Here is a 23401-nt window from a genome sequence, read left to right as displayed (position 1 = left end):
AAGGTTTTACACGGCCCATCATGTGCCGTGCCTCTTCTCCTCAATCAATATCTCCCCCAGACAAAGTTGAGGCAGAGGGGAGAGGCCTTGTTGGCTGTTTCTCCATTTCCCCTCCACATTACCACATAGTGAGTCTGGTTTCACATGCAAACCGCACTGGGCTGAGATCACCGGGCCAGGCGAGGCTGGGTATACTACGGCTAGAGTTTCTGCACGTGCCCACCGTTCCCCCCCCCCTGTCCTCTGCCAACCTCCAGCTGCCCTCCCTCACAGCCTCCATCTCCTCGCCCACTCATCGCCCCCTGCCTGCCAGGCTCAAGTTTCCCTCACGCCCCCTTAACCCCCCCGGGCCCACTATTGTGTTTATGCAGCGTGCTATGCTGTCTGGCACTCTGCACTGCTGAGGTTTCACACTCCTCTACAGCCTGGTTTGTTTGGCTAGACCTGGTGAAGACGGGAGTGCACGTGTGTTTTTCTCTTTCATTTGTGTCCTTTTTTCCCTTCTTTTGTTTTTCTTTCTTTCTTTCTTACTTTTCCCCCTCTTCCCCTCATGCCGCTCGTCCTTAGCAACAGCCAAATATTGACCACCTCTTTTGACATCTCTCCACCATCGATCATACACAGAGACAGTGTGATGCTTCTCTGTTTATCTGTCACATACGTTGAGTCATGAGTCGTCATATATATAAACTCTATATATGACTGTTCTGAAGCATAGCGTCGCCACAGCTATGCTCACTGACCCCCGACCCTCTTTCTTTTCTCCATCACAGCCAAAGAGCAGTACTTCATCCCAGGTGAGTGTAAATGTTCACACTTCTCATCCCGTTTCTCTTTCCTTTTAATCATCCACTCACAGTCCTGTAGCAGCATCATTATTTCCATTACTCACTCTTCATTTCACCTTAAATTCTCCCAGAGGTTAAAGGATAATTTCCAGTTTCATTACAACGTGGGTCATGTTATTGTAATTTTGGCCTCGGCCCTTTTGGAACATTTTATTTACAGAGCTGGGAACATGGTGAACTCGTGGGGGAAAGTCAGACCAGTCAAAGAACATAAGCAGCCGGTTGATAATACAGGTGTTCCAAAGGTTCTCGGTTCAACCTCGGCCAACTATTCCGTTTTTATGCACAACGAGGGATTTAAGACATAGGTTGCAATAAATTTCATTTTAATGAGGATGAAGGAAGGATGAACCCTTGGAGGAAAGAGTCTGCACGGGAAAAAAAATTGGGCCTGTGAGTGTAAAATCAGTGGAAATGTTTGTACTGGTGCTAGTGAAACGTAGGAATTTAATGGTAATTGGGCCCATGAGTAGCTTCACTTATGTGTGTGCATTTAAATGTGATATACGTGTGAGAGCTTCTGCTTCTCCTCAGCTCTGTTTTCCTTAAAGTCTCAGCAGATAGAGTCCAAAGGAAGTGGCTCTTTGCTTTGGCATGAGCACAGACAGTCACTCACCGAGAGGGGCAGAAGTGGGGGGGGGTGGAGGGGGAGTGTGTCCCTTCTATCAGTTAAGGCTAAAGAAAATAAAGCCCACCAGAGGACCCAGATTCCTATCAGCGGATGTTTACGGACCTCTTAACAAGAGCACTTCCAAGAAAATAACTAGGAGGAGCACTGATGTGTGTCGGACCTCTCGTGTGTGTCTGTGTGTGTGTGTGTGTGTGTGTGGTGCAGACGTCCATTGTCCGTGCCTGTGTGTGTGTGTGTGTGTACGTGCGTGTGTGGGAATTAATGTGTGCTAAGCTGAGATAAAGCTCGACACTGGCTTAGAGAACAAATGGGAGTTCTGTGTAAGCAGAGGAAAGATCAAACTCAATTGTGATTCATGAGAATTTCACTCTCCCTGAATGATAACTAGAAAAAGCCTCCGCAAAACACACATACGTGCACTGAACAGTGAACACACACAATCACAGAGTTCTCAGGGACTCCATAATACTCTCTTAATGAGGAACCGAGCTGCAGGGGGAACTGTGAGAAACTTCTACAACTCCGGCGATGAGTCATGTTGTGCCTCGGTGACGGAGAAACCTCGTCCCTCTCCTCTGTGTTTTTTCTCCGGTTTCCTTTCAAAATCTGCTGACAGTAAAAGTGTCGCCACCACCACGCACTTGTGACGGTGATGATGACTCAGGCTCACAAATCCTCCCCTGGCTCCTCTACATCCTCAGGATCAAAGTGCTGTGCCGTTACTTTCATTGCTTCCCCTGCAGCAGGAAATGCCTTGTCCCGTCGTCTGGCAGGACAATTCTCTTAATGACCCGCATTACTGTGCACGCTCCGGCGAGCCACTCGGAGAAAGAAAAGTCCTTACCCACGCAGCCATGCAGAGGAAGTCTTTCCGTAAAAAGCAATTCACTCTCCGACCATATTCTAATAAAGTCAACGATGAGGGTTTGGGGTTAGGTTTTTGGTTTCCAAATGCCGTTCTGTCTATTTGGACGGATTTTGGATTCTCAGCTGTAGGATTTTGTCTGGGTCGTTTGAGGTTTTCCTACTCATGCTTTTCGGGTTGGGAGCCCCACGCCGTCCCGCTGCTGACGTCATCTCCAAACCTCCGGCAGAGCGGTGCAGTGACGTGCGCATGCAACCGGGACACAACGATACCCTGACTCCAAATTCAGGGCTATTCCCTCTAAATGGAACATGTTCACACACATGAGCTCTACACGCACAGATACGCAAAGACAAGACACACACTCGCAGACACACACACACACACACACACACACACACACACACACACACACACACACACACACACACACACACACACACACAAACACACACACACACACACACACACACACTGTTCTGAGTGGCTCCCACTGCTGTTTTATTATTGAGCAGCCATGATGTAACTGTCAGCACGCTTTCTGGCACGTAACGTCTATTCATAGACGGAGGTGCTGCAGGAGAACGTCCCACACTCCCCCCCGCTGCCTCATTCTGGCTCCTCCTCTCTCTGCACCTCTGCCACTCACCTTCCACTTCTTCTCTCATCCGTCTTCTCTGTCTGCCTTTTTTTTCCCCGCATGCATTTGATGTCCCTCGTGCTCTTCCTGCGTCCTCCCCTTCGACCCCACCTGTCTGCTCACTCTCCCTCCGCATCATTTCAGCCACCTCTCTCCCACCATCCCCTCTCTCTCTCTCTCTCTCTCTCTCTCTGCTTCATTGAAGCAGGCTTTCCTAATCCTCTTTGGCATCCCTATCTCAATCTCCCCTGCCACTGTTCTTTTCACCCCACTGCTCCCACTCTCTCACCTCTCTAAAAGAACTCACCCCTCGTCTCCTCACCCCACCGTCCTCCCGCCCTCACCCATTTATCCCCATCCTGTGAATGGCAGGAGAGCTGCAGGATGTTCTCTAGGACTCCTAAGGTTAAAGATTTTTTGGGGGAAGCAGCTTCCCAGGTCACAACAGGACAAACCACTAAAATACAGCGGCAGTGGGAGCAGATGCGTGACTGAGAGCTTCACGGGAAAGTGCTGTGTCTGGGTTGGTTCAGGGACAAGGCTGATATCATTTTATTTTTGTTACAAGAATATTTGTGTTTTCCTCTTTAGGTACAGAGGACACCCGTGTGAACAATGCGTGTAACAGTGACCCGGTGTGTCCTCCCAAGTGCCGCTGCGAGTCCAACGTAGTGGACTGCTCCAACCTGAAGCTCACCAAGATCCCCGAGCACATCCCTGAGTCCACCACTGAACTGTAAGGAATCAGGAAGAACACTCGGTTGTACACTGCTGCTCACAAAGTCATGAAAATAAGTAGAACAAGTAACACGATGTTCCTTTGAATTTTATATGACAGAGACTCAAAGTTGTTGCACACAGCAAATATGGCCTGTGAATTCAACTGGATTCTTTTTTTCAATGGTTTAAAATGTTTCAACTTTTCTCTCTGTAGCCGCCTCAACAACAATGACATCACCACTCTGGAGGCGACAGGAGTTTTTAAGAGCCTTTCCCAGCTGAAGAAAATGTAAATTAAACTCTCGTTTTGCTTTTTAACTTGACCTTTCAGCAACCATTCTCTAAATAGTTTCAATCTCATTCTCTGACCTGCTTCTGTTTCCCACAGTAACCTCAGCAACAACAAAATCACCGAGATCGAGGACGGGGCGTTTGAAGGGGCGTCGTCTGTCGTGGAGCTTCACCTCACAGCCAATCAGATCGACTCTGTGCGGAGCAGGATGTTCCGCGGCCTTGAGGGGATGCGAATGCTGTGAGTGATGAAGAAAACATACAAACACTCAACACACATGTGTCTGAATCTTTAGCTGAAGTATCTCTGATTCCCGTCTTCTTCAGGATGCTGAGGAACAACAAGATCAGCTGTGTGCACAACGACAGCTTCACGGGAATGCACAACGTGCGCCTGCTGTCTCTGTACGACAACCAGCTGACCACCATCACCCCCGGAGCCTTCGACACTCTGCAGACCCTCTCCACCCTGTGAGACCCTGACCTACACATACACTCTGAGCTGTGCGTTTTAAACTTCTGGATTATAACCAATCTGCTACTTTCTCCTCCAGTAACCTCTTGGCCAACTCGTTCAACTGCGACTGCCGGCTGGCGTGGCTCGGCGATTGGCTGAGGAGCAAGAAGATCGTGACGGGTAACCCTCGCTGCCAGCGTCCCGCCTTCCTGAAGGAGATCCCTCTACAGGATGTGGCTCAGCCGGACTTCCGCTGTGAGGAAGGTGGGTGGTGCCGAGACAAACCGCTCCCTTTCAGTCCATATCTTTCTCTCTCCATCCGTCTGAAGTTTTGCCGCAGCTTCTCCACTTTAGATGAACTCATCCGTCTCTTTCTGAAAAAGACAAACCTTTTCACGTTTGATGACCACACTCACCCGTCCGGGTTTGACTGATGAAGGTTTTCCCATTGTGCCGTGCTGCTCGATAGATTAAATAACAAGAGCTGCTTAAAGTGTCTGAGATCATCTTAAATAATGAGCGCTATTGTGCGACTCTTTTGTTTGCTGAATAGATTGCTTCTCAGCAGTTCCTAAGCTCCTGGTCGATGCCGGCCTGAGTGCAGCTATTGAACTGTTTGCCTTATTGACCAGTCAGCCTATTTGCACCTGAATTAATGTTAGACTTGTCTTCAGGCCTCGGGCAGCTTCCATTCTTTGCTCTCGCTGGTCGATATTACATTAGCGAGGCTCCTCTCTCTCTGTCCAGTTTTACTTTTCGCATTTTTCACTTCCTCCTTTTTCATTGTCTCGCTGCCTCGCCATCAGCTTGAGAGATCACGCTGTCTGTGTCTTTTCCTTTAGTGTTATTCTGCCTTTCCTGATCTGCCACCGTTTCTTTTGGTTGCTCTCCAAGGCTTCTCCACCCTCCTCTGACCTCCTCCTCCTCTTTGTATCTAACTCCCGTCTTTCTCCTCCTGTTTTCCAAAGGCCAAGAGGAGTCAAGCTGTGTGCCCAAACCGCAGTGTCCCAGTGAATGCACTTGCCTGGAGACCGTGGTGCGCTGCAGTAACAAGCACCTCCACACGCTGCCCAAAGGCATCCCGAGAAACGTGACTGAACTGTGAGTTCCCCGGTCTCAATTATGCTAAATGCATTTGTATCGTATCAGTTTCAGTTGCAGGTACTGTTGTTCCTTTGTCTTGGCTTTTATGGCGAAAGGTCCGGAAGGGAAAACCAAAGGAGACATTAAAAAAGTAGAGAGGATCTGAGGATGTATCAAGAGCGATAAGAGTTAGTGAAAACAAAGGAGGTAAAAGAAAACAGATCTCATCACTTAGAGAAGAGGGAAGGAGTCAATAAACCCTGCAGTTATTCTCTCAGACATTCTTCTCCTGTGTTCCCTGCAACCCTCAGGGCGAGCACTGATGTCACTCTCACACTCAGAGCCAAGGATCAGTGTGTGTGCGTCTGTGTGTGTGTGTGTGTGTGTGTGTGTGTGTGTGTGTGTGTGTGTGTGTTTGTGTGTGTTTGCATATTTGTGTGAGGGCCAAAAGCCTGTCCACAGGAGTATAGGGGAGCAAGAGGACATTTTAATGAGCAGTTTTCAATGGAAAGGGGAGGGAGTGGAATAGGCCTGGAACTTTCCAATACTGCTTCAAGTGCCTCAGTCTAGCTCTCTCTCTCACACACACACACACACACACACACTGATGCGCACACATGCTGTGGAAGCCTTCAAGCCTGTCATTGTCCCAGCAGGTGTGACCAGGTGTGCCCCTCTGTTCTGGGCTTTCATCTCGTCATCTGGAGAGTTTGCTACTCCATCATTATCCAAAGTGTCCTCTCCACCGTCATTACCTATCATTACCTCTGAACCCGAGGGTCCCCCTGAGCTAACCAGCAACCGCCACCCCCCCTGCTCTTCCCGCCCTGTATACAGTCAACAACAATGGCAGGAGAAAGCTCCTGTAGCTTCACTCAGAGAGAGCGAGCCCTGAACTCTGTGGTGGCAGCCGGGAGAGTGGCTGCAACCCTTCAGGCATGATGTTGCATACACGAGCGGGTTAACACACAGATGCATGACTGCCCGCCCCCCCAAGTGCTTGTATCTCAGTCACTTCAACAAGTTATACATTTTTTTTCGTTTGCAGCCTTCGCCCAGTTATTCGATCCCAGTAGATTTATATAACAATGTATGTGTTTGGAATGAAAAAAAACTATGTTTATTAAACCCTGATTTCTGCTTCAGACATAATATTGGGTCATAAAAAAGTAATCGTAAGACAAAGCATTCTGCTGGTTAATGTATGTAATATTAAATTGGCTGCAGGCGGATGGGAAAATGGGTTCTGAGTGAAAAGTTTGACATCCTGAAATGAGTGCCTCTGGGTCTTCTCCAAAAGAAAAACTAATGGGCTGAAAAAATGTCCAAATGTAAAATCAAATCTTCTTTTTACACCAGCTTTAATGTAATAATTCATATAACCAGTTTATGTCATTCAATTGTTCCATAACAAAAACCCTCATTCATTATCAGGCAGTTTGTAATTTTAAAATCAGCTACATTTACTATCTATGTAATCATGTAATCCAACAAACTACTAAAGAGTGTGAGTGACTAAATATAAATACAGTTAATTCTGGTGGGTTAAGGTGACATGACAGGATGATGGATACTGATCATTAAAAGTATGTCTCATCAAATGATTAACCACTTCCTGGAGCACCTTCACAGTAAAGCTCATAATTCTCGGCACAACTTTTATTCTGAACCAACTATAGTTGTGTGGCTGAGCTGGATCATTCTTATACTGCATGCACCTGCTTTCTGACAACTGCAGTAAAATAAAACCTTTATTTTTAGAAATTAAACTAAGATCCTGCAACAAAAAGGTTATTTTTATCTTTATGTATGTATGGGTGCCAAAGGTGATATAAGACGGTATACATTTTATTTTATTCTATCATTTAAAAAATGTATTTAATTCAATACATGTTTTCTACTCCGTCTCTTTCTCTTAATTTATACTTAATATACATTTCATAACATTCCCCTAATGCTGAGCTGACCTGTTCAATACTTTTCATTCTGCTGTTGATCTTGTTCTAGGATTCACTCTGTAGCTGTACCTAGTGTTGTGAAAATACTTAATTTGAAAACTCCTGATGCACATCGAACCCTGACTGGATCATTTCATGTCCACTAACTCATTACTGAACTGTTTGTGTGTCTTTGTTCAGGTATCTGGATGGAAACCAGTTCAGTGTGGTGCCAAAGGAACTGTCAGCTTTCAAATACCTGCAGCTGGTGTAAGTTTTCATCTCTCTGTTTCGTCTGTCTCCCTGTGCCGAGCAGCTCGCTGAACGTTTCCCTTTTTCCTTTTTATTTTAGAGATCTGAGCAACAACAAGATCAACTCTCTGACCAACTCTTCCTTCGCTAACATGAGCCAGCTCACGACTCTGTAAGTTCTGACCACCCTCAAAACAAAGAGCTAGTATTTCTTCTCTCGTGCTGACAGCAGGGTGGAAATCTTATATTCATAAATTTGTGACATGTAATTATTGTTACATTGCAGAATCCTGAGCTACAACTCCCTGCGCTGTATCCCCAAAATGGCCTTCAGTGGACTGCACTCTCTCCGACTGCTGTGAGTTTATAACTGTGTGTGTGTGTGTGTGTGTGTGTGTGTGAGTGTGTGTTAAAAAGATGGCACTCAAAGCAGCCACTTTATTGCAAACAATTGAAGTTCTTTTGAAAGGAGAGATTTAAAACCGGATAAGGCTGCCTTTGAGACGACCGGAGATATTAAGGAGGATATTTTTGCAGCTTGGACTGACTACAGGGACGGTGCAGCAGATGCCGAGAATCTTTGATTGACTCCAGGGGACTGAAGCGCAGTCTAAACAGTTATGACAGCTTGTGAATTCACTCTTTCAGACACACACACATACACAACCTCCGACCTATTTTCTCTGTTTGAACGGCAGCCGTGTTCTTCAACCTCCTACTGTCCTCCTGCCCACACCCGGTCCTCAGACATCTGCACAGTCTGCCTGCTCACCTCCAAACATCCCCAGCTCATCGCTGCGTCGCCATCAGGGCCAAATGAGCGCCCCCCCCACAACCCACTGTGCAAAATCACTCTGACACTGATTACCGGGGAATGTTTGCCCCTGCTAACCATAATGGTTACGACTGCCCCCGTGTTTTTATGAAGTTATGAGGTCTTGAAGTCTGATTGTGCACTCGCAGTGGCCATGGGTTCCCCGTGGATAAATTGGTCTGCGAAATAACTGAAAATGCAGAATGCAAATGCGTTTGACAGATGGATGACGAAAACAAAACCAAGCTCTGGACCTGCATCCAAAGATACAGCAGCTGGATGCCTCACACTTTAACTCAAATGTACAGTTTAGTTCTGTAAGACAGAAACGGAGCCCAGGCCCACCGGTAGCGCTCCTTATGAGATTACTGTATGTATTCATCAGTGTGTTTGTGTGTGTGTGTGTGTGTGTGTGTGCATGTACTGGTGCCTGTACTCATAATGTTTGTCATCGACTTAGTGCCGGTTAGTTTGTGTGTGGGAGTCGACTTATCCCCCTTCCATGTGCGCTCATAGCAGGCTCACTTTTTACTACTGACAACAAAGCTTCAACAAAGCCTCTTTTTACGGCGAGATTCGACTAATGCCCCCGATCATTACGAGACACAAAGCACAAGAGCCCTTTTAGCGTGGAATGAGAGTGAAGCTCGGTCATCATTAGCTGACGCCGCCTCGCTAGGCCGGGCGCGGTGCTTTGATCTCTAATGAAGCTGCAGCCATTATTTCTGCCTTTACTCACTCACGCCACCTTTACTTCTAAAATACTCCCTGTGCCGGTGTGCTAGACGCCATGTGAGGCCCTTCGCCAACACCACACGCACACACACACACCATACAAGGCTGCAAACTATATACAAGCTCGGACACACACACACACACACACACAGACGTATATATAAAGACTGTCTGGTCTACCTTCTTGTCTCAATCAGACAGGAGTCCAAACGGAGCAGAAAACTTTGATGTCTTTACTGCTGCCGTGATCAATCATACGTCTCCCATTAAATGTCAATTGGTGCCGCTGCTTTTCTTCTTTCTTTTTTTTTTATTATGCAAGTCTGTGGGGGCGCAACAAAAACTGAAGCGACAATGAGCTCCATTTAATAGTTTCAACTTTAAGACTCCGCACCGGGTTCAGAGTTCAAAGTTGGAAGCTTCATAGAAACCGCATTGAGATGCCAAAACCGGCTCCGAGCGGAGATCGCTCACACACCGAGGTGCCAAAGCCTTTATAAAGCTGCACCTTTGGCTTTACAGAGCAGTAAAGAGGAGAAGAATCATTAACGCTCGAGGCTTCAAACAGACCAGGGGTCTGAGCCTGGCATAGATGTGGCGCGGTTTGGTGTAAGTGTGTGTGTGTGTGTGTGATAGTTGTGGTTTGAGCTGCAGATTAATAAACTCCTAATTGGCCTGCTGGGTATTAGGTGTGAGGTGAGTGAGCTGAGACAGCGCTAGGGTGCGGCCAGCCAGGGTTGGGGTGGGAAGCTGTGAATATGAAGGTAGATATGAAAGCGTGTGATAAAAAAAGAAAAGAAAGCCGAGCCTCAAACAGACAAAATCAAAACAGACATATTCTCAAACCGCTGTTGGAAACGGTGCAGTGAGAAAAGACCAGCATCACATGATTCTCAGCGCAAGAGCTAAAGCAAAAAAAAATAAAACATGCCGCTCAGACGGCTCATGTGATCGCTAAACATTATTAAGTAGTTGCAGGTGAACGGGTCAGTGAGAAATCTGTGAACGAGCGCAGTCAGACAACAAATCCATCGGGGCCTTTTCAGCCATAAACCATCATTTCTGCCTGTTAAGTAACATCACGTGCAATTCCATTCAGGCAACTGCGCCAAGCTAGAGATCAGTTGACATAGGAAAGATGGAGTGATGCAACGATATACAGCTGTAGAGAAGAAAAGCAACACACACACAAAAAAAAAGTCACACAGCAGAGACGGCCTGAGAGAAGGTTAGTGGAGGAGCATATCCAGTTTCTTCCTGGAGACTCTCTGGCTCCTTTCTCCCATGAGATCTTTGCCTGGCTGGCACACGGCTGCTGGCTCCGTGCCCTCCGTATCCGAACTGCTCTCCGACTACCACAACCCGGCTCCGAGCTCCACACTAATAGGCATTCTCCCCTACACACAGGCCAATTAGCGTGTTGTCTCAGACGGATACGCTGTATATTTTCCCTTTCGTATCTGAGCGCGGCTCCGTATCCGTAACGCTCACCAGCTTTTGCTCTTTGTATCCTTCCCCCCCCCCCTAACTCTTTCACGGCTTAGCGGTAATTCGAAGATCAAACAGCAAAGGGAAGTGAGGCTTTAAAGTGTTTATACATCAGTTGTCTTCATCCAGGCATAGAGAGCACATGTGTCTTGTGTTGCTGCTGTGGAACGGAGCTGCGCTAACATTAGCGTGCGGTCAGCTGAGGGCTGGAGGTGGTAATGACCCGCTGGATTACAGCAGCCATCAGTCATCTCGCCATTAAGCTGTGTCGGCTCGTCACCCTGGACAGTAGGCAGAGGACTGCAGGGAAAATAACAGTACACAATGCAAAAAAGAATGCACATGAACACAAATATTAATACACATTTGTAAATATACATGGATACATGTTCAGCTGCTTCGAACAGAACTCACCTAATGCTTTTCACTGTCCTACATGTGGTACAATCCTGTCACCCCCCCCTCCCTCCCTCTGTGCCCTTGTTGGCCCTGCCAGCCAGACACATAGAAACCTGACACCAGTCTTTTCCAGACTCACAGAGCCTCACATCTCTGCCAGTTGCACAAGGCTCGAGCAGAAATACAAACCACCTACCACCCATTTAAAATGCCAACACAACCCCCGAGATATTCCTCAACCGTTTCCCCTGTTATTTCTGCTTCTTGTTGTCTGAAAAACGAAGTGTGGCGCTCGTTTTTGTGATGGATCGATAGTTTTTTTTCTCAAGATGATTTATTCAAGTTCAATCAGTTCAAAACCCAAAGATAATAAGTGATTCCATTGGGAAAGATCAAACCCTCACACGGCAGAAGCTTAATCAATTATTTTTATGGTAATCAAAATTGTAGAGGTTATGTTTTTGGATCACAAGAGAAACCATTACATTTGGATCCGGACGAGGTAGGAAATCCAGGATTTACTTCTTTAACATTGCAAGATTTGGGTGATTTTTTAATCATTTTCGTTGATTTCTCAAATAAAGATTTGGATCTTGTGGATTTTAAAGTGATTTCGTAAGGGGAATGTCTTTTCTAGTTTTCTTTCAATTTCTTTCAAGTTTGTAAATTAACAAACCAATAGAGTTTTCTCCTATGATGAAATATGTGCATGGTCAAATTGTTTTTTCAACATCTCTTTCTTCCTTCACTCCAAAGGTCTCTCCATGGCAACGAAGTCTCAGAGCTTCCTGACGGCATCTTCAATGATGTGGCCTCACTCTCCCACTTGTAAGTTGTGTCCCACACACACACACACAGACACACACACACACACACATGACTGTATGCCCCAGTGCCAGCCTATGTGATGCTGTCTGCACTGAGTTTGTTAAGTCTACACACACGTAGACTCACACACTTTCAGACACCAAGGGGGTCTGTTCAGACAGCCGGAGAGCGTGGCTCACAGTGGGCTGTGTGTAGTCCTCTTCGGTGGGCTCCACATGAGTCGAGCCCTCCCTCAATCAGCCACAGTCCTGTGGTTAAAGCAACACACAAACCCCACTACTGTCTCATCTCCCTGGGACATCTCCGAAACACATACGTTCACTGACACACACAGATTCTCCACAGTTTGTTTTGGTTTGTTTATTTATGTCTGTGATTTTGCGTGTGTTCGTTTGCCTGCATGGACTCCGGAACGCGTGTAAAACTACACACACGCAAGTATCTTTGCCGTGTGCCCTCTGCCACACAGCACCAGATATTCACATCATCCCCTTACAGCCGCTGATCAATAGACCTATCAGTGTCAGCTGGAGAGGAAGAAGGGAGGATGGAGAGAAGCAAACAAAGACATTTCATGGAGAGAAGGACAAGGAGTCAAGGCTGCAGGAAAACAGGGTGGAGGGGAGGCCATTGATCTGCAGTCACACTCAAGTGGCTTTCATGTTAGCAGATGTCAGGTGTCAGCTATTGGCCCGGCCTGAAAGATGAGCCTGTGTTTGGCCGTAATGGAACAGCATCGATTCAGGAGTGTTTGTGATCCAGCGGGAGGACAGAGCGCCATTGATTCACGACCGCCATGACAGAAGTGGTTAGGAGTGCCTTCTGTTCACACCTTTGCCTATAATTGAGACGCCCTCCTCCACATGATGTATGGCACAGAGTGGCATCCAGCATTGAACTTTGAATCTGTTTTGTTCTCGGAGAGGCAGCGTTAGAGTCGTTCAGTTCACCAACCTGAGTTTGCAATGTTTTGTTTTACGAGAGGGTGCAGAGACACCTGCTGGTAAAAGGTTGTACTGCAGGAGGCATGACCAGAGTATGTCACTGAACTGAAAACTGAAAAGTTGAACAGTATAACTCAGCTGTCCTACATCACCAATTTATTGATGAGTTTATCTTCTCCCGCTCCCTCAGGGCGATTGGTGCCAACCCGCTGCACTGCGACTGCAACCTGCGCTGGTTATCGGACTGGGTGAAAACAGGCTACAAAGAGCCGGGGATCGCCCGCTGTGCTGGTCCGCACGGCATGGAGGGCAAACTGCTGCTCACCACACCGGCAAAGAAGTTTGAATGTTCAGGTGAGTCATTCACTGTCTTTCATTTCCGGGTCTGTAGCCTTCTGAGGACTTTCTTTGTGGGCCCTCAAAGGCCGAACTGAAATGAGACCGTCTAGTCTACAGAGGCTTTCCGTGATTGGCGTCACCAGCTCGTCCCGCCCTTATTCCTGTTGCCTGGCAACAGAGCTGAAATTAAAAGCAACGGGAAAGTTTGAATGTCCTTTTGATTTTTTTCAACAACGTGTACTTTTACTCTTTTAGTTGAATTAAGGCATGATACTAAAACATTGGATGTGTTGTAAATACAGAATAACACAAGTAGCACCAATGAATTCAAGCAATTGATTCTTATCGGTCTTGTCTTTTCAACAGGAGATGTGGACACTGCTGTGTTGGCCAAGTGTAACCCCTGTCTGTCCAGTCCCTGTCTCAACCAAGGCATCTGCCACACTGACCTGGTGGAGATCTTCAGGTGCAGCTGTCCTCCAGGGTTCAAGGTCAGAGCTACACAATGCTGCCACCCACTGCGAGTGTTTGCATTTTTTATTGTGATAATAAACATTATCCCTGTTCTCTGTCCCAGGGCAAGAACTGTGACACAGCTCTGAACGCCTGTGTGAGTAACCCATGTTCCAACGGAGGAACCTGCCTTGTGAATGAGGACGAGGAGGGAGAATATAGGTGAGGAAGACGAGCTTCTAAAGGAATGTGGCGAAGAAAGGATAATTGTAATCATCTCATAAGGATCCTGACATGATAACTTGATGAGTGTACATGTTTTCACAGTTGCACGTGTCCCCTGGGCTTCGAGGGCCCCACCTGCCAAACCAACATTGACGACTGCGAAGACAACGACTGTGAGAACGGAGCGACCTGCATCGACGGAGGCAACAACTACACCTGCTTTTGTCCCCCATATTACACAGGTCAGTGCACTGAACACAAGTTGATGAGACAGATTCCGCTTTTTACACGGGGCAAAAATCTTTGCAGTAATTTTTGGTTATCTTGCCTTGAAATACACAAAGCCATCTAGTTTTCTCTCAATATGCTGTATGTCAAATTGATCATGCAAAAATAAATACAGCATAACTTTCTTATTTTACTGTCTTTGCAGAATGATTCTTGCTCTGTATGTTTAACAGTTTTTTGTAAATACTTGTATCTGTGTAGGGGAGATGTGTGAAGAAATGGAGGACGTGTGCGCCCCAGGACGAAGCCCCTGCCAACATCAGTCTACCTGCCTCATCACCTCCACTGGACCCAAGTGAGACTTTTCTGCCAGTACAACACATACAGAGACAAACTTAAATAAATGATATATAGACTTGAGTGGTTTTCTCTGCGTTCAGCTAGATTCTAGAATTGTGTTTGTGTGTTGCAGGTGTGTGTGCTCTCCTGGTTATGTCGGTGATGACTGCAGCGTAGACTATAACGACTGTGAGGAGCATCGCTGTCAGAACGGAGCTCAGTGCGTGGATGAGCTGAACGGATACTCCTGCGTCTGTCCTGAAGGCTACAGGTGAGAGGAGCAGTCGTTTTACACACCCAGGCTTTGTTTTAGTCTCCTCCCGCTTTACCGACACCATCTTCCCAAAAAATAATCCCCTTACTCCTTTTCTTCTTGTAGCGGCCAGTTGTGTGAGGTTCCTCCGTCCCCCGTGTCCCTGTGCGAGCTGGCCGACTGCCAGAACAGCGCCCCCTGTGTGGAGGTGGGCGGACGGGCCCTGTGCCAGTGTCCCCCAGAGTTTGGGGGCCCACGCTGCGAGAAGCTGGTCAGTGTGAACTTCATCGACAGAGACTCCTACCTGCTGCTCTCCGACCTCAAGAACTGGCCCCAAGCTAACATCACCTTACAGGTAACCACATATGGCGTTAATGTGTAATGAACTCCAGAGGCTGTCCACAGAATTGGGTCTGGACTTGTTCCGGAGTTTCCCATTCACACATGAACAGTGCAGCAGGAGATTCTCTGTGAAGACATACTCACAACAACCCTCCAGAGCATTCAGGTCAGGGAAGGTAGAGGCAGGATGTAGCGTATCAAATCCACGACAGTGTTTTTCAGTTTTTCAGTCGTGTGCTAGAAACGTCGGAGGATCTCTTGCTGTCTGTGTTCCTCTCTGGAGATTATTCATGGGGGCTGGCAGGAGAAACTCCGGAGAAAGTACAGAGCCTCTCAGATGGACTTTAGCCTTTCCACATATAGCTCCTCTGGAGAATCATCGTAGATTATCCGGAGTTCAGTTTATGTCTGAAAGCAGCTTGTGATTGATACTGATTCTGAGACCTGGAAAATTCTAACTCCCAAAGCAAACATTTTATGTCCGCAGGTGTCAACAGCAGAGGATAATGGCATTTTGCTGTACAATGGAGAAAATGATCATATTGCAGTGGAGCTCTACCAAGGTCATGTCAAGGTTAGCTATGACCCCGGCAGCCAGCCAGGCCACGCCATCTACAGGTGAGGGGCCACGTATTAAACGAGGGGCTCAACTTAACTTTTCACCTGTGGCTGATTCCAGACTGAAGCGACTCTTATCTAATGTCGACTCTTTCTGTTTTTCTCCAGTACTGAGACTATCAACGATGGGCAGTTCCACACGGTGGAGCTTGTGACCTACGACCAGATGGTGAACCTGTCCATCGACGGGGGTCTCCCTACCACAATGGACAGCTACGGGGCGGTGCGGCCCCTCAACGGGGAGGCTCCACTATACGTGGGGGGTAGGGGCCCTCACCAGAACACACCTCCCTCCTCTGCAGGCACTCTTATCTACTACACTACTGTCTATCACCACCCCTCCCCCCTCGCTTTGTCACCACCGCAACCAACCCTTCCCTTTAACCGTGCAACCCTGTCCCACCTCCACCCAAACCTTCCTCTTCACCAACTCCATACTCACCTTCATAACTGTGTTTGCTAGGGGCCACATATTATTCTATTGTTACTGAATAACAAGATAAGCGTTAAGCAGATGCACACAATGCAATTGTAATACATGCATAAGGTGTTTTGATTGACAAAAATGACTTGTAGTCGATGATAGATTAATCAATAGATCTGTTTTTGTTACACAGCATTTTTTACAGTGTGCAAAGTCCACCCTCTAGTGATGACTATGAGAATTACCAGACACAGTCCTAAAACATTTTTGTATTTGCATGGATTTTGCTTGTACCAAATACAATTGTGTTTTTTAATTTGTGATCGAGCCACTCTTGACAAAATTATATTTAACAATATTTGAAAAATTTAATTGGCAAGATTTACATGATTTATGACAGAAGAAACTTACAGATCTTACATTTGTGGCTCTGCTCTCAGGATTGATCGTACACTTTGCTCTGGAGTGGCTCACAGTTTGTGTCAGTGCAGTGATGTGAGGTGTTGTGTTGTGTTGTGCTGTTCATTCATACAATACCACAGGAGACATTACCCATACTCCTTTGCCTTCTTCTTTCCTCTCTTTTAAACATGATGTGTCCTGTGGTGCAAATGCAAAAGATCAAAGTCAGTCAAAACGCAAATATGGTTTGACAAGCTGCATCTGCACTGGTGGGACACTAGTGTTTGAAAATGCCCTCCTCCATTACACTCATACCAGCCCTCTGTTCGCTGTCTGTCTGTTGCCCAGTGTGTACGTCTTCACACGTGTAAACAATCTGTCTTTTATCTCTCCCTCCTCCTCCAGGCATGCCAGAGGATCGGCACTCTGGGGCTTTCCGTCTCTGGCAGCTGCAGAACGGCTCCAGCTTCCACGGCTGCATCCAGAACCTGTACATCAACAACGAGCTCCAGGACTTCACCAAGACCCAGATGAAGCCCGGCGTGGTGCCGGGCTGCGAGCCCTGCAAGAAGATCTACTGTGTGCATGGCATCTGCCAGCCTGATGGGGTCCAGGGACCGGTGTGCCACTGCCAGCCAGGCTGGAGCGGCCAGCAATGTGACCAGCCTGCTAGCAACCCCTGCCAGGGCAGCAAGTATGTTAGCAAGTGCTATAGAATTTAGATTGTCCTGAAAGTATCTTATTGTACATTGGTTTCCAACTCAAATACTTCAAATTTTAGCTCTAGTACAGTACTTTTGCTATTATTGTTATTCACCACTGATAATTAAGAATCTTCTTCAGTGCTGAAACACCATGATACTTCTCCTGATTCGTCCCTTTTTTGAGCTAGAAGTTTAAACGAGATTATTGTCTCTTACCAGGTGCGTCCATGGACAGTGCATCCCACTGGACAGTCAGTCTTACCGCTGCGAGTGTTCGGAGGGATACCGCGGGGCCCTGTGTAACCAACAGGGGGAGCTGTTCAACCCCTGCCGCCGCCTGTCCTGCAAACATGGCCGCTGTCAGATCTCAGAAACAGGGGACGCCTACTGTCACTGCGAAAGTGGCTACACCGGGGATCTGTGTGATGCAGGTAGGTTTGCTCTGATGTCGCTCTCGTCCTATTAACAAAGTTATAAACATGGAGTAATCACTAATATCTTTGGGTGTTTCCTGTCCTCCAGAGTCTGAGTGTCGAGGGGAGCCCGTCAGAGACTTCTACCAGGTGCAGCGAGGCTACGCCATCTGCCAGACAACACGCGTCGTCTCTTGGGTGGAGTGCAGCGGGGTGTGCGACACGGGGACCTGCTGCGCCAGCCAGAGGATGAAGCGCCGGAAATACACCTTCGAGTGCAGCGACGGAACCTCCTTTAGCGAGGAAGTGGAAAAGACCATCAAGTGTGGCTGCGTGGGCTGCATGTAGCGCCGTTCGCTCACGTGTCCTGCCGCTGCCGCAGAGCAGAAGAAAGATAGAAAGGAAGGAAGGAAGGAAGCAAGAGAGGACTGGAGGAAAGCGAGGGAAGAAGAGAAAGAGAGAGATTATAAAGAATATATATAAAACCTCTATCTATATATTATGGACAACAATGTTTGTAAAATAGGACATTTCCTCCCCTTCCAAGGGTGTGTGACCTACAGTAACACAGCGAAACATCTTAAGCAACAGTGTAGAAGTGACAACAACAGCAACAAAACCAGTGTATCTGCGACATTGTTCCAGGGGGTCCGGAGATTTTAAAGGTGATGAATTCAGAGCGAGGCATCCCTCCATCCCAATACACCCAGCGTGACTTCCCCACCCATCTGTGAGGCCTCTGACAGCCCACTCACCATCTTCAACCTTTACTTCGTGGAGGCAGCGAGGACAGCGGCGTCCGGCCTGGCTGAGAATGGCGAGAAGCGAGGGAAAGACGGACGAGCAGAGAGAAACCGAGGGATAAAAAGAGAAGCTGGACCGTTTTGACTTGGCAAAGCTATCTTGAGTTGAGCTTGGCTGGGTTACCTGGACTGGGCTGGATGTGGTTTTGGGGCGTTGAGTTGAAGTTGTTGTTGGTTCGGTGTAGCAATTTTTCTGCCAGGATCCAGTCATCCATCCACACACATGCACACGTAGAGGCGAACAAAGAAACGCTAAAGAGTTGAGAGCGGCACATAATCCAGTGCGGATGTCGTGGCTTCGACGCCACGTGGTCTGGTGTCACAGTTGTCTGCTGTGAGGTACCGTAACATAGAATCTCCAGAAAAAAAAATAGAGACTGCACTGACTAGCAGCACTGAAAACTACAGTCCTACACCTCTCTGAAGTACATGATCACACATGCATGGCATACATACATTTATACACAGTCTTACCATTTGTAAAAGTGAGAGGGGCTCGTGTGGCGCAACGATCAATCCTGTTCTGTACGGCGAGCCAGTCTGGCGCTAGCGGTTGTCGGTCACCCAGCATGCATTGCCTCAGGGTTAGGATGATTCTCCCCTTCTCAGCAGGGGCCCATTCAGCCCTGCTCTTCTTGATGCTTGCAGTATTAAACTTGTGCAAAGCTGTTGCATGTGTGGAGAGAGTTTGCCGACTAATATGTAGAGCTTCTTAATATCACTATAAATGTTACTACGAAACAAACGGTTGCAGAATCAACTTCTGTATTTTGTTAATGTCTAATTTCTCATATTGATTTGTTTTTATTTTTGTTATATTTTGTTATATTTTGTCTCATGATGCAACCTAACTCCTTTAGTTTACCCTCCACCCCAAAATCCCACCCCGACAACCCTTTATATAGAAATGCCTAACAGATTCTAATATATATATATTTGTATTTCATTTTGGTATAGTATTTTTCTATGTTAAAGAGTAAGTCTGTTTCTGGAAGCTTTGGGGGCCAGTGGAAAGACGTTCACTCGGTTCCCTCTGTGTTTTTATTTGTTGATCTCACTTGCTCCAACAAGGTAATTAATTACATTAATTGGCCAGAAGTAGAGCAGAAGGTTGACCTTGTTGTATAGGAGGCAGTATTGGTCTAGAAATATGTTTAATATTGTATATGTTGTCTTCCATGTGAATATTACATCTAATTCATGAGATTCTGTGCTTGTTTTTATTTATTTTATCTAGAGGGCGTTTTTTTTTGTTTTTTTTCCAAAGGCATAAATGTTGCCGACTTACAAAATATTTTCAAATATTTCAAAAAGATGAAAAAAGGTAAAATGACAAATAAATAAAAAATAGCATAAAAAATCTGTAAGGTATCGGTAACATCGCATAGCGGCGAGTTACGAAAGTTCTCTCCTTGCCGGCTCAGACCTTCTTCATTTGCTGCAGGAGCTGGGATCACGAGACGTCCCCCCTCGAATTCACCTTGTAATTACCATACCACACTTACAGGCTTCTGATTGTTTTCATGCTCATTCCGTCGATGTGCTGGGTTGTATTTCTATCACTTTCATCTGAGCGATGTTCGCCACAGAGAGAAGGCGTTTTTTTCCGTTTCTAAGTAGTCAAGCTCAACTGATCATAAGCTGCTGTCAAGCCAGAAGAAATAGGATGAAGTTGCCTCTGAGGACAATGGTCATGTTACGCTTCAATCATCCTATATCTGTGAAGCACTACCCGCCTACAGCTGACAGATAATAAACGAGAAAGATCTGGACATTTCAGTGTCTGTCAGTTCTTTCTGGCTGTCCACATTTGAAAAGAAAAAGAATAAATGGTGCCAATTACAGTACACAACAGTCATACCTGAATGTATAAATGTGTATAGATAAATATGACCTATGCTTACTCATGAAGTGGTAACTTTTAGCTGTTATTTAGTTTCCAATGTAAGATATAGATATCACATACTGTTGAAGAAGTGACAGTCCATCAGGATGGCTCCAGGCATCGCAGACTGTGTTGATCTAAAGGTTTAAAGTCTCTTTATAGTGTGAGCGGCTGCAGACTCCCGTCTCAGCTCAGCACGGTACCACGTCACAGAGCTCCGACTCATGTTGCTACCCATGTTAACTTTGTTTTCCATGCTGTTGATGTGATCCCAGTGGTGTACAATAACATGAAAAAGTAGATCTCATAAAGGATACTGATGAACAGTCACTGTAACTCTTAAGCTCTGTGCCTCCTAAAGGTGCACGTTTGGTCCAATGTGGCTTTCTTTTCATGTCTCCTTTCCTTCCTCTGCACTGACCTGTAACTGGACCGGTGCGTTCAACTTCCTGCTAGACATCTTAGTGGTGCTTGTGCTATATTGAGATGTAATTCAAGTCGTCTGGTCACATGACCGGAAACACAGATTATTTCCATCATATGAACTATATACATAAATATGTTATTGTAAACAACACAATGTCTCTGTTGTATTGAACCAGTGCAAGAACTTAAATATCCCTGGTCGGGTTATGTCTGTTTGCTTTTTTTTGTTTTTTTGTTACAGGATTGATGGTGGGATTGAACAGAAAAACTCCCAAATAATACTGAATGTATGTAGTGCCACCGACAAAATGTTTACCAAACCTCCACTCTTTTCATTAATTAAACTTAAATGTGTGTGCTTTTAAGAACCTGTTGTCGTTTTCTTTAATGTCTTCGCTGTAATTTGACCTGTTTATCCACTCGATAGCCCTTGTGTGGGATCTTTTTTGGAGCAAGCTCCAAAGCTCCCCGCCAAAAGTGAACAAATTAGTTTTCAGACATGAACTCCGGTAGATGTCCGGACTTTCTCCAGAGGTTTCCTTTCACACATGAACAACGCAGCGGGATATTCTCTAGAGAGATTCTCTGTGACTAGATCACAGCAGCTCCCTGGAGCGTTCAGGCAGGAGAGGGGGGGGGGGGGGGTTGCAGCAGGCAGGATGTAACGTATGAATTCCGCTGTGGAGCTCACGTGTTTTTGTTTACAGCACATCGACATCTGCCCTTATCACCAAAAGCTCTCTTGACATCTGCGCCGATGTCTTTAACGTGTTTGGATCCTCTTTTTCATCCAGAGATGTTTTCATCCTGTAGGACTTTACTTTGAAAAATCTCCAAATCTATACAGTAAAAATGTTTGATCTTCAGTATATAGAAAGTCAGAGAGGTCATGAACACAGGCATATCAGTCTCACTCTGAACTTATGGAGCAAAGTCTTTTTATAGAACTTTGAAATATCCAGAAATTAGCTACTTGAAGCTAAAAATATGTGACTTTTATTTTGTAAAATCTCTAAATTGATAGTCAAAATGCTACTCATAAAAATGACACGTGAGACGATATATACTTCTTGTGAATATAATCCAATCCATTTCCTTTTCAATTATGCATTTTGTATATGGTTCATGTCAACAGTTTATTTTGAAAAAACGCTTTCGATGACCATAAATGTCAGTATATGCGTGCAGTAGAATTTCTGTGTCGGCTAATTTGACCACAGCCTAATTTGTGATATATTTATAAGTACGTATCCGTCACGCTGGCTCAGAAGTTTTCAACCGCATGGAAGACTCAGTCATCATACTTCCTCACACTACCCGGGGATATCAGATTATCCAGCATCCATCACGGATGAACGTCTGTAAATTTGTTTATGAATAATTTATATATATATATTATATAAGCACAAGGGGAACCAAGCTGGGCCAAGCACACAGCAAAAGGCTGTGCTGAAGGCTAACCCATACAGACCAGCACTACCACTTTTTCCCACAGAGGCGCCAAAAGAGGCTTTCTATTTGCTCCCCCCTTCTTACTGAGGAAAGTTGCTGAACAAAGAAGCAAATAATATCAGCGGGAAAGCCGTGTAGCCCCTCACTGCAGGATCTTTCTGTAGAGTCACCTTCTTAAAGATTTATTAGAGGAAGCCACAAAGTGTCGCTGGACAGTCATTGCTTTAAACCCCTCAGTTATGCTCATGTTCTAACAGCTCAGCTCCAAACAGCAAGTAATCGAAGTCACTTTTTTTTAAGCCGTCTTTTTAGTTGCTGGTGGACAGACTATAGGAATCACCATTTTCCTCACGTTTGGTTTGGTGAATAGTCGTCATTTACTCACCCTGTATTCTGCAGTGACTAAGGTGAGGAAGGCAAACTGTTTCCCAATCTGTCCCACAGTGGGAACTTCCTGTGGGGCTCGAGACTCTCGCCTGTGAGCCGTATGGCAGGTCAAGGCAGGTCCCCGTCATGTGAAATGCCTAGATTGGCTCCATCAAGGCATTTCAAAAAGCTGGCAGTGACATCCACCAGTAGAACGGCTGCCTCAACTGCCCAGTTCTCATGAACAAGAGTAGATATTTGCGTAGTATTCAGGGCTAATTATACTTCAAATGAGCAACTTATTGGAATGCAAACGTGAGACTGTGTGCAGGATTTTAACTACTTAAGTTCTTGCAGAATGCCTTCTAGGAGCGATGGTCCAAGTATATTTCATTACGACCGTTTGTAAAATTCATTGTGTGGAGACAGTGAAAATCCAGGAGGAAGCTAGAGCCCCCCTGGTGGCTGGCTGCAGTATAGGTCACAAATCTTGCCTTCTCCATGTAAGTGGGCCAAATTAGAAGTAAAGTACACGTGAGAAACTTTAGGTATAGTTTTCTCACACTGATGCTTATTTAAGTCTAAATGTTGTCATTGTTTGATTTTACTTAAGTCATTTGATGCTATAAAATTTCAAAGAAATTTTGATGATGATTGACACTTGAGACTGCTTAACATAACGGTCACAACTAGGGTTGCAAAGGGGCGGAAAGTTTCCAGTAAATTTCCGGAAACTTTCCACAGGAATATTGAGCTCGGGAATTTTGAAAAAAAAAAAACTATGCAAATTAAACGCT

The 23401-nt window shown here is 45.9% G+C and overlaps 1 protein-coding gene across 2 annotated transcripts in view; it reads left to right on the top strand.

Annotated features, from left to right (window-relative positions):
* The window catches only part of slit1a (slit homolog 1a (Drosophila)), an 89209-nt gene extending 68055 nt beyond the window's left edge, over positions 1-21154 (top strand). Inside the window, exons 15-37 of one of the 2 annotated variants that reach the window (XM_061087640.1) lie at positions 774-797; positions 3576-3720; positions 3919-3993; positions 4093-4236; positions 4323-4466; positions 4550-4716; positions 5421-5553; positions 7674-7742; positions 7825-7896; positions 8011-8082; positions 11917-11988; positions 13123-13286; positions 13638-13762; positions 13849-13946; positions 14052-14191; positions 14439-14532; positions 14650-14787; positions 14896-15124; positions 15599-15729; positions 15838-15992; positions 16961-17249; positions 17479-17690; positions 17782-21154. In XM_061087640.1, the coding sequence (XP_060943623.1) occupies positions 774-797; positions 3576-3720; positions 3919-3993; positions 4093-4236; positions 4323-4466; positions 4550-4716; positions 5421-5553; positions 7674-7742; positions 7825-7896; positions 8011-8082; positions 11917-11988; positions 13123-13286; positions 13638-13762; positions 13849-13946; positions 14052-14191; positions 14439-14532; positions 14650-14787; positions 14896-15124; positions 15599-15729; positions 15838-15992; positions 16961-17249; positions 17479-17690; positions 17782-18020 (3131 nt within the window). In that variant the 3' untranslated portion in view covers positions 18021-21154. The remainder of the gene's footprint in view (positions 1-773; positions 798-3575; positions 3721-3918; positions 3994-4092; positions 4237-4322; positions 4467-4549; positions 4717-5420; positions 5554-7673; positions 7743-7824; positions 7897-8010; positions 8083-11916; positions 11989-13122; positions 13287-13637; positions 13763-13848; positions 13947-14051; positions 14192-14438; positions 14533-14649; positions 14788-14895; positions 15125-15598; positions 15730-15837; positions 15993-16960; positions 17250-17478; positions 17691-17781) is intronic. The other variant, XM_061087641.1, reaches the window with a different exon arrangement.
* The last annotated feature ends 2247 nt before the right edge of the window (positions 21155-23401 follow it).

The sequence above is a fragment of the Limanda limanda genome, chromosome 15, assembly GCF_963576545.1.
Source record: "Limanda limanda chromosome 15, fLimLim1.1, whole genome shotgun sequence".
Classification (NCBI taxonomy): Eukaryota; Metazoa; Chordata; class Actinopteri; order Pleuronectiformes; family Pleuronectidae; genus Limanda; species Limanda limanda.
Note: the sequence above shows the minus strand (reverse complement) of the source record. Positions and strands in the feature narration are given on the sequence as shown.